At 52.2% G+C, this 13,819-nt stretch overlaps 2 protein-coding genes across 2 annotated transcripts in view; both read left to right on the forward strand.

The window, feature by feature from the left end:
* The window catches only part of TEX14 (testis expressed 14, intercellular bridge forming factor), a 58,126-nt gene extending 49,915 nt beyond the window's left edge, over positions 1 to 8,211 (forward strand). The window contains exons 22-28 of the mRNA XM_038759743.1: positions 469 to 596; positions 1,965 to 2,039; positions 3,676 to 3,781; positions 5,361 to 5,456; positions 6,529 to 6,638; positions 7,080 to 7,137; positions 8,031 to 8,211. Coding sequence (XP_038615671.1) covers positions 469 to 596; positions 1,965 to 2,039; positions 3,676 to 3,781; positions 5,361 to 5,456; positions 6,529 to 6,638; positions 7,080 to 7,137; positions 8,031 to 8,067 — 610 coding nt within the window. The 3' untranslated portion in view covers positions 8,068 to 8,211. The remainder of the gene's footprint in view (positions 1 to 468; positions 597 to 1,964; positions 2,040 to 3,675; positions 3,782 to 5,360; positions 5,457 to 6,528; positions 6,639 to 7,079; positions 7,138 to 8,030) is intronic.
* Positions 8,212 to 11,542: 3,331 nt separating this feature from the next.
* Positions 11,543 to 13,819, forward strand: part of SEPTIN4 (septin 4) — a 40,224-nt gene continuing 37,947 nt past the window's right edge. The window contains 2 exon segments of the mRNA XM_038759280.1: positions 11,543 to 12,435; positions 12,437 to 13,664. Coding sequence (XP_038615208.1) covers positions 11,620 to 12,435; positions 12,437 to 13,664 — 2,044 coding nt within the window. The 5' untranslated portion in view covers positions 11,543 to 11,619.

Raw genomic sequence — 13,819 nt, forward strand, 5'->3', positions numbered from 1 at the left:
GAGAGTCAGAGGATCTGGGTTCTAGTTCCGGCTCTGCCTCGTCTCTGCTGTGTGACCTTGGGCCAGTCACTTCACTTCTCCGGGCCTCAGTTCCCTCATTTGCCCAGGGTGAATTGATACGCGTCCTCCCTCCGGTTTAGACTGTGAGCCCTAGGTGGGACCTGATTATCTAGTATCTATCGCAGTGCTTGGCACATAGTAAGCACTTAACAAATACCATTATTATTATTATTATCAATACTAAAAATAAGAATCTGACCACCTGCAGCGTTTTCTTCTTGACCGACACGGTCGGTGATGGTCAGGGATTCATTCCCTCTCAGAGAATTTGTTCTCCCTTAGGCATCTTTTTAGTGACCTTTTCAAAATGACCAAAAAAGTGGGCCGGTTCTTAAGCGATGCCACTGATGACGCGGTTTTCAGCGTCTTGAGCCGTATCCCTCCAATGACCCCGCTGGTTTCCCTCAGCTCTTTTACAGATATCCAGGATTTATCCAGCATTTCTGACGAACGAGATCATTTGGGAAAGGAAGCGACCTGTCAAACGCCCAGAACGAGCCACGCACCGACTAGCGTCAGCACCCCGCTCGGCCCAGGTAATTTCAGAACCGGAGAAAAAGAGCTGTTCAGGAGCTGTTTCTCTTTCCTGGTGGCCAGTCGGGTGGTCTGAAGAAGTATATTTGGAAAACCTCAGAAGTGCCCTTTGTTGCTTCAGGCAGCCCATCTTTCCGTCCGGCTAAGGGCAGGGAGATGAAGAAAACGGAGAAATTTGGGAGCCGAGCGGGGAGGGAAGAAGCCCCCTTCCCCACAGCACCTGTATATATGTATATATGTTTGTAAATATTTTTTTACTCTATTTATTTATTTAATTTATTTGTACCTATCTATTCTATTTATTTTATTTTGTTAGTATGTTTGGTTTTGTTCTCTGTCTCCCCCTTTTAGACTGGGAGCCCACTGTTGGGCAGGGACTGTCTCTAGATGTTGCCAATTTGTACTTCCCAAGGGCTTAGTACAGTGCTCTGCATACAGTAAGCGCTCAATAAGTACGATTGATTGATTGATTGATTGATTGACGAGGGCTGACTATGCGAGAAGCAGCATGGCCCGGTGGAAGGAGCACGGGCCCGGAAGCCCGAGGACCCGGGTTCCAGTCTCGGCTCCGTCACCTGCCTGCTGGGTGAGACCTTGGGCAAGTCACTTAACTTCTCTGGGCCTCAGTTTCTTCAGCTGGAAAATGGATTCGCTGCCATTTCCCCTCCGGTTAGACTGAGCCACACGCGGGACGGGGGCTGTGTCCAACCTGATTCACTCACACCCACCCCGGCGCTTAGAACAGTGTTTGGCACATAAAAGAGCGCTTAACAAATAGCATCAAGAAGCACTGTCTTCAGCACGGGGTGTAGATAGGAGTTTCTAGTTTATCTAAGCTCACCTCCTCCAGGAGGCCTTCCCAGACTGAGCCCCTTCCTTCCTCTCCCCCTCGTCCCCCTCTCCATCCCCCCCATCTTACCTCCTTCCCTTCCCCACAGCACCTGTATATACGTATATATGTTTGTACATATTTATTACTCTATTTATTTATTTATTTTACTTGTACATATCTATCCTATTTATTTTATTTTGTTAGTATGTTTGGTTTTGTTCTCTGTCTCCCCCTTTTAGACTGTGAGCCCACTGCTGGGTAGGGACCGTCTCTATGTGTTGCCAATTTGTACTTCCCAAGCGCTTAGTACAGTGCTGTGCACATAGTAAGCGCTCAATAAATACGATTGATGATGATCTAAGCGCCTTAGTTCGTCTATTGGGCTTGGCGAGGACAGCCTCAGAGTGGGAACCGGAGAAGCCTGATGACTCGGAAGAATTGAGCCCTAGGGTGGATAAGTTCGTTGCGATTCTTAGGTCTCACACAACTTCCTTAAATTAGTAATCGTCTGGTTTGTCGCTTTCTTTTTCTTTTAAAGAAGAAACGGATGCCTCCGCGGGCCATTATTTTGATGAACTGCCGCCCCCGTCCCAGGAACTACTGGATGAAATCGGTAAGGGCAGCTAAGCCGAGATGGTTGGGATTGGGCTTTGTTAACCGGAGGTGGAGTCTGCCCTTTTCCTCCGTGAGGACAAGTGAAACAGGCGACTAAACAGCTACAATTAAAAAACTGCCGCACGGGCAAAGACGAGGCCCCAGAACAGTCATAATGCAACTTTTACGTATGAAAAAAAAGCATCAAGGCGAGAGGTGTTTTGAGAACTACCTTATTGATAACGATGATATCTGTTAAGCTCTTACTGTGTGTCATACACTGTTCTAGATAAATATGTACACTGTACATATTTATTACTCTATTTATTTATTTATTTTACTTGTACATTTCTATCCTATTTATTTTATTTTGTTGGTATGTTTGGTTCTGTTCTCTGTCTCCCCCTTTTAGACTGTGAGCCCACTGTTGGGTAGGGACTGTCTCTATGTGTTGCCAATTTGTACTTCCCAAGCGCTTAGTACAGTGCTCTGCACATAGTAAGCGCTCAATAAATACAATTGATTGATTGATTGATTCTAGAGAAGCAGCGTGGCTCAGTGGCAAGAGCCCGGGCTTTGGAGTCAGAGGTCGTGGGTTCGGATCCCGGCTCCGCCGCATGTCAGCTGTGTGACTTTGGGCAAGTCACGTCACTTCTCTGGGCCTCAGTTCCCTCATCTGTAAAATGGGGATTAAGACTGTGAGCCCCCCGTGGGATAACCTGATCAGCCTGTATCCTCCCCAGCGCTTAGAACAGTGCTTTGCACATAGCTAGCGCTTAACAAATGCCAATTATTATTATTCTAAAAGATGGGGGAGGCCAAGCTAATCAGGTCGGACACAGTCCACATCCCACATGGGGATGACGGTCTGAGTCCCGATTTTACCAACCTGGACTCTACGTAAGCCCAGGGCTTACGTAAAGCGCCCACGGTGGTGCTTCTTCGGTTTGGGTGGATCGTTTCTGAAAATAGGCCCCAGAAAAGCGTCCAGGCGCTAACACTTTAATCTGTCGGAAACTCAGAGTGCAGATCCTGCGGGAGATCGCGGCTAGGGAAGAGCCGGCCAAGGGGTAGTACCCGAGGGTGCTCTTTCAGTGAAGGATCGATCGATCGATGGTATTTATTGAGCACTTGGGATGTGTGGAGCACTGTACTCGGTGCTTGGGAGAGAGCGGAACGAGCGGACGCGTGTTGAGCCTAGAGGAAGGATTCTGAGGAAGCTCCAGAACGCCTGTCCCGGGATCATCCTGGCAGCCGGCCCCCTTCCTGTCTCCCACTGGAGTCCTTGTGAAGTTGTGGGCCAGAACCAGCCCCACTCTGACACTAAAGGACTGAGAACCCACCAGGGAAAAGAGGGATATTCCATTCCCCAGGCCTGTTACATTAACGTCCTTCCCCGCCTCTAGACTATAAGCTCTCTGTGGGCAGGGACTGTGTCTATTTTTGGTTGCCTCGATCTCCCGGTTCGTATTACAGGCCGCACACCTTCAGAGATTCCCCACATTCCCTCAGAGTAAGGCCTCTTCTTTCTTTGACCTAAAGGAGAGATTCCCGTGCATGGAGTGAAGCAGGGCAGATCGACCGGGTTCATATCTTCCAACGGATCGTATGGCCGTTTTATCATGTTTTATTCATGAAATTGCCTTGTGAATTAGCTGCAGAACAGAACCGTTTGGAAGATAAAGAAATCGAGGCCAAGGGGAAGGATGCCAGCGACTTCTGGACAAAGGAAGCCCCGGACACGGCAGAAGAGACAGAAAGGTAATATTAATAGTAATGATCGTGGTATTTGTTAAACACTTACTACGTGCCAGGCACGTATAATAGACATATATAAAGTTCTCAAAACATTGGCACCAGACGACGTGGAGTGTGTTCTCGTGGCATAGTATAGCATGCTGGGCTGGATTTTCCCATGGAACTTGAAATAGCGAAGTACTGGGTGACCAGGAATTGGTCTAAGGGTCTGTAGCCTTAAAAAAGGATTGCGATGGCAAGTATCTTCGTAATTTAGGCTAAATTTTAATTTCCTTTTGTCTTTAATGGTACTTGTTGAGTGCTTCCTATGTGCCAGGCAATGGTCTAAGCACCAGGGTAGTTAGAAGATAATTAGGTTGGGAAGTCTGGGAAGCAACCAAACAGGCGAGGGGGATTTTTTTGGACCCCAGTGACCTGAGAGAACACATTTAATCCCTCCAAACTGGTTTGGACTCTGAGAGCTTGTTAGACCCCTTCAAACCAACAGGTCTACAGCAAGTCCCAGCCGAATTCCCATGAGCAGAAGGGCGCAGCCATTAAAAGAAACCTTTTCCTTTCCTTCCAAAGAAGCACTGAGAGCTGTAGATGACAAAACTGCCCTGGGCAAAACTGCCTTCTTTTCCACCGGAAAAGAAGGGTCCTTTTCCCCAGTCCCGTGGGCAGGGTTGTGCGTGGTGTGGGGAATGATCCCCCAATGATAGTGATAATTAGGGCATTTATTACATGTGCCAGGCACTGTACTAAGCGCTGGGGTGGATACAAGTAAATTGGGTTGGACACAAACCCTGTCCCACATGGGGCTCACAGTCTCAAGCCCCATTTTCCAGATGAGGTCACTGAGGCCCAGAGAAGTGAAGCGACTTGCCCACCTGCTGCTGAGCCCCCTGGCAGGGAGGTGGCCGTCTAAGACAGTCTGGCCCCGGAGGGGTGGGTGGCACGCTCATGGGGGAGACCCCCACAAGCCATCATTTGCGTCAGCTCCTCATGGGCGGGAAGTGTATCTACTGACTCTTGTTCTGTTGGATTCTCCCAAGCGCTTAGTACAGTGCTCGGCACACAGTAAGCTCTTGATAAACACCAGGGACTACAACCTGATTACCTTGTGTTTACCCCAGCGCTTAGAACAATGGTTGGCACCTAGTAAGCACTTAACAAATACCATCGTAGTCATTATTATTATCAGGCACACAGTAAACTCTTGATAAACACCAGGGACTACAACCTGATTACCTTGTGTCTACCCCAGCGCTTAGAACAACGGTTGGCACCTAGTAAGCGCTTAGCAAATGCCATCGTCGTCATTATTATTATCAGAGGGGGAGGCGGACGTGTACATCATCATCATCAATCGTATTTATTGAGTGCTTACTGTGTGCAGAGCACTGTACTAAGCGCTTGGGAAGTACAAATTGGCAACATATAGAGACAGTCCCTGCCCAACATTGAGTGCTTTGGGGTTGGGGGTGACCACCAAGTGCCCAGAGGGGACCGATCCAAGGGCAAACAGCAGGGCAGAGACGGGAGGAACACGTACCAGAATGTAGCAAAATGGTCTGATGTTTTTTTCAATGTCTTTGGCCAGAGCTCACTCTACCCTTGACGATGACTTAGAAGGGTGGCTGGGACCAACCGCTAAGAGCGAAGAGAGCCGCCAAGATCCCCGAGATTGCTCCGCAAGGTCATTAGTCTACTCGGTCCAAGGATGGGCCCCCGCCTCACTACGCGGGGGAGAGAGCGGGCCCGCTTTGATTTTCAGGGGGATCAGACCCAAGTCTGATAACAGTAAGGCTGCGTTCCGGGGAGGACGGGTCAGTCCGAGCTTCGGGAACTCTTCTCGGGGCAGAAAGCAAATTTAATCTCACGGCGCCGGGGCACAGAAACGCGTCTGCCTTCCAGCCTGGAGCCTTAGCGGAAATCAGAGGTTTTTCTCTGATTCGCGTCTACGCACTTTGTGGTTTCCGCCTTTTACCGGGCAGTTTTTCTTATCACCGGGGATGGTGGTTAAAACTCACCGTGTGCCAAAACACTCGGCTAAGACACGCAACCGGGTCAGACCGTCGACGCTCTTTACGGAGACGGGTGGACGTGAAGCACCCTCACGGGATTGAGGGCTACCTGTTCATTGCCATCCTTTATTCGCGGTGTGAATTACAGAACCGAGCCCAGCGGTAAAATGCACAGAGGTTTATTCCCATCCGATTCTTCAATTGAATTCTTGGCTGCAAATAGACTTCAGGGCATAGCTTCAGATAGGGCCAGAGAGAAATGAACCGCTTCAAGGAATCGGAAGGAACAGATATCCATCGGTGGTTTTTATGGTGTACTGAGCCCCAAGGAGAGTCCAGTCTATTTATTTTATTTTGTTAGTGTGTTTGGTTTTGTTCTCTGTCTCCCCCTTTTAGACTGTGAGCCCACTGTTGGGTAGGGACTGTCTCTATATGTTGCCAATTTGTACTTCCCAAGCGCTTAGTACAGTGCTCTGCACATAGTAAGCGCTCAATAAATACGATTGATGATGATGATGATGAGTACGACAGAGTTGATAGAAGTGTTATAATAATAATAATAATGGCATTTATTAAGCGCTTACTATGTGCAAAGCACTGTTCTAAAGTGTTCCCTGCTTATAAGGAGCTTCCAGTCTAGAGGATCCACTATTACTCTATTTTGGACAAACCCCAACCGGACCATTTCTCTAGGGGAACGAGGGGTAAATCAAGTATTTATCTGACAACCGTTTGTCATTGAAGGGAGACGAATATTAAAGAATCTGGAACGGGTGAAACGAAGAACAGAAAAGCAGGGAAAGGAAACGGAGCGGACGGAGGGAAAGCAGGGAGTCATTCGGGGATTTCCGAAGGTAAGTTTTTGAGCTCTTACAATGCCAGGTACACAGTCAGCGCTTAACAAATGCCATTTAAAAAAGAAAGTTTATCCATGTGAAGGTTGAAACCTAATCCCAGATTTCTAAAGTGGCCGCAGGCTAGAAAAATACACAGAGCAACGGCTCCAGGCCTTCTCAACCTGACCAAATCAAAATGTTGTTCAGGATTAATCGGTTAAACCCTATGCTTGACTGGAGGCCTGCTTTTGGCTTTATTTAGGTTATTTATTTTTGTAATTAATTAATTTATATTAATATCTGTCTCCCCCCTCTAGGCTGTAAGCTCGTTGTGGGCAGGGATTGTATCTGTATGATTGTCACACTGTGCTCTCCCAAGCCCTTAGTACAGTGCTCTGCACATAGGAAGCGCTCCCTAAATACGATTGAATGAGTGACTGTGTTCTGTTTTCTGACTAGATGGAGAAGAACACAGACAGAGAATGTGGCAGCAACTGGGTTGGTCCCAACCCTCCAGGTAAGTAAAGTCAGATTCATTAGCGCTCAGTAAATACTACTGAATGAATTCATTAGCAGGTTAAAGTTCATTGTCCTAGACCAGGGCAGGCCCCTTAGGTGGGAGAATTGCTAATTGGACCAGGATTGGAGAGGCCTTTGTTTTTTTTTTTATTTCTTTCTTTTATGGTATTTGTTAAGAGCTTATCATGTGTCAGGCCCTGTTCTAAGCACTGAGGTAGTTACAAGTCAGTCAGGTTGGACGCAGTCCCTGTCCCACATGGGCTCCCAGTCCTAATCCCCATTTTCCAGGTGAGGTCACCGAGGCCCAGGGAAGTGAAGTGACTTGCCCAAGGTCACCCAGCAGACAAGTGGCAGAGCCGCGATTAGAACCCAGGTTCTTCCAACTCCCAGGCCCGGGCCCTATCCGCTAAGCCACGCCTTTAGGCTAAGTAGTTGTTAATGTAGCCCAGTCCCACATGGGGCTACCAGCCTTTGTATGATGATGATGATGATTCTCCTACAAAGGCTGGTAGCCCCAGTGTGTCTCAAGGATGGGTTTAGCCCAAGGATTCCCTGTTAGACCCTCGAGTTCTTCAGATGATGAAAAGGTCTCCCGTGCTCCAGACTGATTCAAATGAAAAGCGAAGATTGCCTCAAGCTTTGATGTCCCAAGCAGTATATATGGTACCAAAGTCTCAGGGGGTGGCTTGGGAGGGAGAAGGCAAACCGATTCCCAATTCCCGTGCAGTATTTTGCGCTCTTGTCCGAGGCAGCTGACCGCAGGTCCCCTTTGCCTTAGGCATGTTAGAAAGAAAAATCGGGACCCCTTCTTTCTGCATTGTGTAGAGATGCCCTTGGTGACCTGATTGTCTCCTCTTTTCTTTCTCCCTTTCGTGAATCGAACACACATAGGATAATCATCCTGGATCAGAGTGACGTTTCGGACTGAGCGAAAGGCGATCCCGGAGGAGCGTCCAGCGACGGTTTTTCCTTGTCCCTTTTCTGTGGGCCAAGGGCTCTGTGATCCACGACGATCCTCATCAGATAAGTGGTCCTGCAACACTGAGACTTCTTTCAGAAGTGATAATAGACAGAAGGGGTCTGGCTGTCTATTTACCGGTCTTTGCGGTCCATTATTTTTAAGAGCCGTATATTTGAGAGGCAGTTTGGTTTTGGAAACGTATTTGGGATCTAATTTTCCACGCTCTGCCTGCGGCTCGTGGTTTGGTTGGTTTGTGAAGATACTGTAAACGTCGACCCGTAGAATGTGTTCGGGGTAATTCACGGCTCTTATTGTGGCACCGTAAGATACTGGGGCCCCTTCTTTTTGTTGGCTTCAAGTGTCAGGAAATGGACCCCTGTTTTTGGATGAGGGACCAACCTCAGATGCCATCTCTGCCTGAAAAATAGAAGGCCAGGATTTCCACGGGGCAGGTTTCCCCGATAAATCCTGTGTCCCTAATGGGAGTCCTCTTTATATTTTGGGGTGTGCGTGTGTCAGGGGGTGTTTACAGTGTTGCAGCCTGGCTGAGGAAAGTCCAAATTCTGGTCTTCTAGAACGCGTGCAGGGCAGGCCGGGGGATTTGGGGCAAAGGCACCGAAAGGTTTCGAATTCTGAACTAAATGTTGTGAAAGAGGCCTTCCAGCTATACCACGAGGGTCATACGGGAGTCGGTGTATGATGGGGTAGACAAAACTAATGGGAGCCACCTCTTTCTAGCCCCTGGCCAAGCAGACATGCCAATCCCTGCCGGTCTCCAGAGGGTGGTGAGGTCCTGACCCAACTGTAGTTTTGAGAAGAGGCATGGGCTACTGCCACAATATCCCTCAGTCAGTCCACGAAAATCCATTCGGGCATTCACTTACGCGGACCGGGGAGTGTCCGTGGCTTGTCCAGCTGGACGTGGTTTCCCGTTTCGTGCCATCCCGTTTACAGGCGCCCTCTTGAAGAATTAAATAAAGTTGATTACGTTGATTCAAAAAAAGTACGCTTCTGTCTGTGATGTCGTACCCCGAGGGAGGTCAACTCTCTAAGATGATGGTGAGACCTGTAAAAAAAGCCCACCGGATCTTGAGGCGGCGCCTTCCGTTTTCGGTTTAGCGAGGGCAGACTCTTCTTCCTCGTGATAAGAAGCCTGCGCTTTGGAAAACGTAGCTTAGCCGGAATGAGAAGCCGTGACCTTAAAAGCCGACGGCCTGCCGTGGGTTTTCAGGGAAGGAGCGAATAATAATAATTATAATAATGGTATTTGTTAAGCGCTTACTACGTGCAAAGCACTGTTCTGAGCACTGGGGAGGTTACAAGGTTGTCCCACAGGGAGCTCACAGTCTTAATTCCCATTCTACAGATGAGGTAACTGAGGCCCAGAGAAGTTAAGTGACTTGCCCAAAGCCACACAGCTGACAATTGGCGGAGCCGGGATTTAAACCCATGACCTCTGACTCCAAAGCCCGGGCTCTTTCCACTGAGCCACGCTGCTTCCCTACGCGAACGTGGTCCATTCGGTCATTCAGTTGTATTTACCGAGCACTTACTGGGTGCAGAGCACTCTACTAAGCGCTTGGGAGAGTACAATACAGCAATAAAGAGACACAGTCCCTGCCCACAGCAAGTTTATAGTCTAGAAGGGGAGACAGACATTAATAGAAGTAAATAAATTACAGACACGCCTGTAAGAGCTGTGGGGCTGGGAAGGGGGCGTGAATGAAGGGAGAAAGTCAGGAGGCCACGGAAGGGAGAGGGAGAAGAGGAAAGGAGGGCTTAGGTCCAAAAACTGCAGCTCTGCTAGCTTGAGGTCACCTTGTAACCTCCCCAGCGCTTAGAACAGTGCTTTGCACATAGTAAGTGCTTTACAAATACCATTATTATTATTATTATTATTATTATTATTATTATTATTGAGGCTGGTTTGAATCGCATCTGCAATTATCCCGAGAGGGCATTATCAACTAATCAGCGGTACTCACTGAGAGCTTAGTGAGGAGAGAGCACTGCACTAAGCGCCCAGAAGTAGACAGACTTGGCTCTTTGAAAATAACGAGGTGAGGCTCCCCCGGCCATCTAGACCCAGGCCCTGACTGGTCATACTCCATTTCTGCCCTTCCTTTCTGATGAAGACGGAGGATGAGAAAGATGAAAAGGAGGGAGGAGTGGTAGACCAGACAGCTCCTCGGCCCGCAGCCTCAGGTAGAAGATTCGGGACAATCAACATGGCACAGGGCCGCGGCCTGGTCCGAGCCCCTGCCTCCTCAACGGCCTGTATCCCACTATATTATAGGAGGGGATTGGCGTGGTGGGGCAGAGGGGAAGGGGAGAGCAATGCCCAACCCCAGTTCTTCTAGGATGCCCAGGTCCAGAGGTCCACTGGGCACAATCAATCCATAATAATAATAATAATAATAATAATGGCACTTATTAAGCGCTTGCTATGTGCAAAGCACTGTTCTAAGCGCTGGGGAGGTTACAGGGTGATCAGGTTGTCCCACGGGGGGCTCACAGTCTTCATCCCCACTTTACAGATGAGGTAGCTGAGGCCCAGAGAAGTGAAGTGACTTGCTGACAATTGGCCGAGCCGGGCTTTAAACCCCTGACCCCTGACTCCAAAGCCCGGGCTCTTTCCACTGAGCCACGCTGCTTCTCGAATCCATCTGTGGTATTTATTGAGCGATGACTACGTGCGGGGCACTGAACTGAGCGCTTGGGAGGGTAGCGCACGGCAGAGTTAGCAGACACGTTCCCCGTCCATAATGAGCTCGTGGTCTCATGTTTGGACCCTAAGAGGGGAGCGCTGAATGTCAGGTAGCTCTCAAGGATGACACCAAGCTGGAGGCGGGACTAGAACCCAGGTCCTCCTGAGTTCCGAGCCCGCGCTCTACCCACTAGGCCGGCCGAGCTGCTTCTCTCATTCTGCTTTTCATCTCTCATTTCGCTGAACCAAAGTCCATCTCCCCTTCTAGACTGTAAGCTCAGTATGGGCTGGGAAAGTAGGGACTGTCTCTAGATGTTGCCAATTTGTACTTCCCAAGCGCTTAGTACGGTGCTCTGCACATAGTAAGCGCTCAATAAATACGATTGATGATGATGATGATGATGAGTCTGCTCATTCTCTCGTATTGTACCCTCCCAAGCACTCAGAATGATGCTTTGCCCATAGCAAGCCCTCAGTAAGTACCGATGATTGATTGATTGACTGAATGGTTTAGCAAACCCTGTTAAAGAAAGGGGAAAAGACCCCCCCAAATCACCAACCTCCTCTGGGTATTGGCCGGGATCTTTCGACAGGCGAAAAAAGGCAAGAGGCTGGCTGGGCCTCCTGCTGGGAAAGCTCTCTCCTCTGTGACATCACCTACTGGAGGGGTCGCTAAGGGAACTGTCGATTTCGATTCTCTCGGCAGAACCGCCGCTCCAGGGGACCAGAAGATCGTCCCTTCCGAGTCACTGAGGCTGGATGGTTCCCGGGGAGCCGGGCCAGGACCGGAGCCCGGGCCCGAGGATTCAAACATGGGCTCCACTCAGAAGGGCTCCATCTATCACATGAGTACCATGAACCAAGCGGGGTCCAAAATGTCGGTGAGCGCTCAGCGAGCGGCTCAGGTCTCCCTCAGCCCCTCCCCGCAGAGGGGCCCCACGTTCTCCCTGAGCGCCTCATCGCAGCAGTCGGCCGAAATCTACCTCCGAGGACCCGACGCCTCCCCGACTTCTCCCCACAGGGGACTCAGCCCCTCCCGGACTTCGTCTTCTCCCCAGAGGGGACCCGACGCCCCCGGGACGTCTTCCCCCAAGAGGGGACCCGACGCCTCCCGGACATCCTCTCCCCAGAGAGGATCCGTCGCCTCCCAGACGTCTTCTCCACCAAAAGGCCTCGACGTCTCTCGAGCTACTTCTCCCCAAAGAGGACCTGAGCCGGCCCCAGCCACCTGCCCTCCCCGGGGACCCTCTTGCACCCGGGCTACCTCTCCCCCAAGAGACCCCGAAAGCTCGGCCCAGCGAAGAACCGACGCCCTTCCTCGGCAAAAGGCCGAACCGGCCGGCGGCCCCCCGCCCCAGCGGAAAACCGAGTTCACCCAGAACGTGTCGTCGCACGTCAGCGGCTCCTCCAAACCCGGGAAAGTGACCATGGCAGCCGACACCCTGCTGATCGCCATGCAGCGGAGCGTTAATCCGCAGAAAGAAGAGGCCTCGCACAGAGGTTCACTTTTCTCGGGCTCCGAAGCGACCCGCAGAACCTCGTTCTCCGCCGATACCAAAGGGTCCCCCCCCAGACCGACGTCGCTCATCAAGACGACCGTGACGCCCGCCGAGCCCATCCGACGGGCCCCCCCGCCAGTCGGAGACCGACTCGCCCTCCGGGACCTCAGCCCCACAAGGGACCAAGTGTCCCCGGAGACATCTCATCCACCCAAAGGATGAGGCGACCCAAACCGACCCGACCCGAAGGGCCTCGGTCCCGCCGGGGACCCGACCGTCCCAGAAGGGCGCCTCCGCCCCCACCCCGGACCCGGAGTCGGCCTGCCGGGACTCAGGAAACCCAGAGGCCAAGCATCCCCCGAGGGGCTCGTCCTGCTTAGAGGCGGAGTCGGCCTTCAGGTTCTCCCTCCGCACGGAGGCCGAATTAGCCCAGCGGACCTCGGGACGTCCGGACCCCGAAGCCGGTCACCGGGGCTACTCGTACCCGGAGGTCAGATCTCCCTCCAGGGTAGTGGCGGGCTCCGAAATGGAGTCCACCCGCAGAGTCCACATCTGCCCGGAGCCCGAATCCCCCCGGAAGGTCTCGCTCCACCCGGAGACCGAGTCTCCCCGGAAGGCCTCCATCCGGCCGGCGCCGGACACCCCCCGGAGGGCCACCGTCCAGCTGGAGACGGACGCTTCCCGGAGGGCCGCCGTCCAGCTGGAGACCGAATCTCCCCGAAGGGTCTCCATCCGGCCGGCTCCAGACACTCCCCGGAGGGCCACCGTCCAGCTGGAGACGGAAGCCTCCCGGAGGGCCACCGTCAAGATGGAGACGGAAACCCCCTGGGGGGCCGCCCTCCGTCCGGAGACCGGACCTCCCCTCTGGGGGCCACCGGCCCAGTCGGCCTTCGACTCTTCCCCTGGCCCCGTGGGCTACCCGGAGCCGATCCCCGAATTCAGTCCCAGACCGTTACCCCCGCGGGCCCTGCCCAGATACGGCCCCGAATCCCCCTGGTGGGCCTTGCTGAATCCGGAAGCAGGCCCGCCATCCAACAGCCGCCCGGTAGCCTCTTCCCCGAGAGCCGAGGTGGAGTTCCCCGATCCCGAGCCGGAGACGAGCCCGTCTCCACCTCCGGGGGAGACGATTCCCGCGGATCCTTTCGTGACCCGGATAGACGTGGCCTTGGATCCCCTGTGTGAGGAGCTGGTGATCCCCAGGGAGAGCCCGGCGGTCCCGCCCTCCCAGCCCAAGCAGCCCTCCGGTCTGGCAAAGCCGATAGACGTGCTGCGGATTCCCGGCTGCCTCTCGGAAGCGATCGGGCCCGTCAGGGTGGCCAAGAAGGGGAGCGTCCCGAGGTTTAGCGCGTTCTTCCTGGGTACGTGGCAGAAACCTCCTCTGTCCCCCAAAGCCTCGATCTCACGAAAGCCGCCGTGGCCGCAACCGCAGAGGTCGGACCGGCGGGCTCGGGAGTCGGGAGTTCCCTGGCCCACGGGACGGCGGCTCCGGGTCCAAGCAGAGAGTAGGGAGCCC

This window comes from Tachyglossus aculeatus, chromosome 17 (genome assembly GCF_015852505.1).
Source record: "Tachyglossus aculeatus isolate mTacAcu1 chromosome 17, mTacAcu1.pri, whole genome shotgun sequence".
NCBI classification, from domain to species: domain Eukaryota; kingdom Metazoa; phylum Chordata; class Mammalia; order Monotremata; family Tachyglossidae; genus Tachyglossus; species Tachyglossus aculeatus.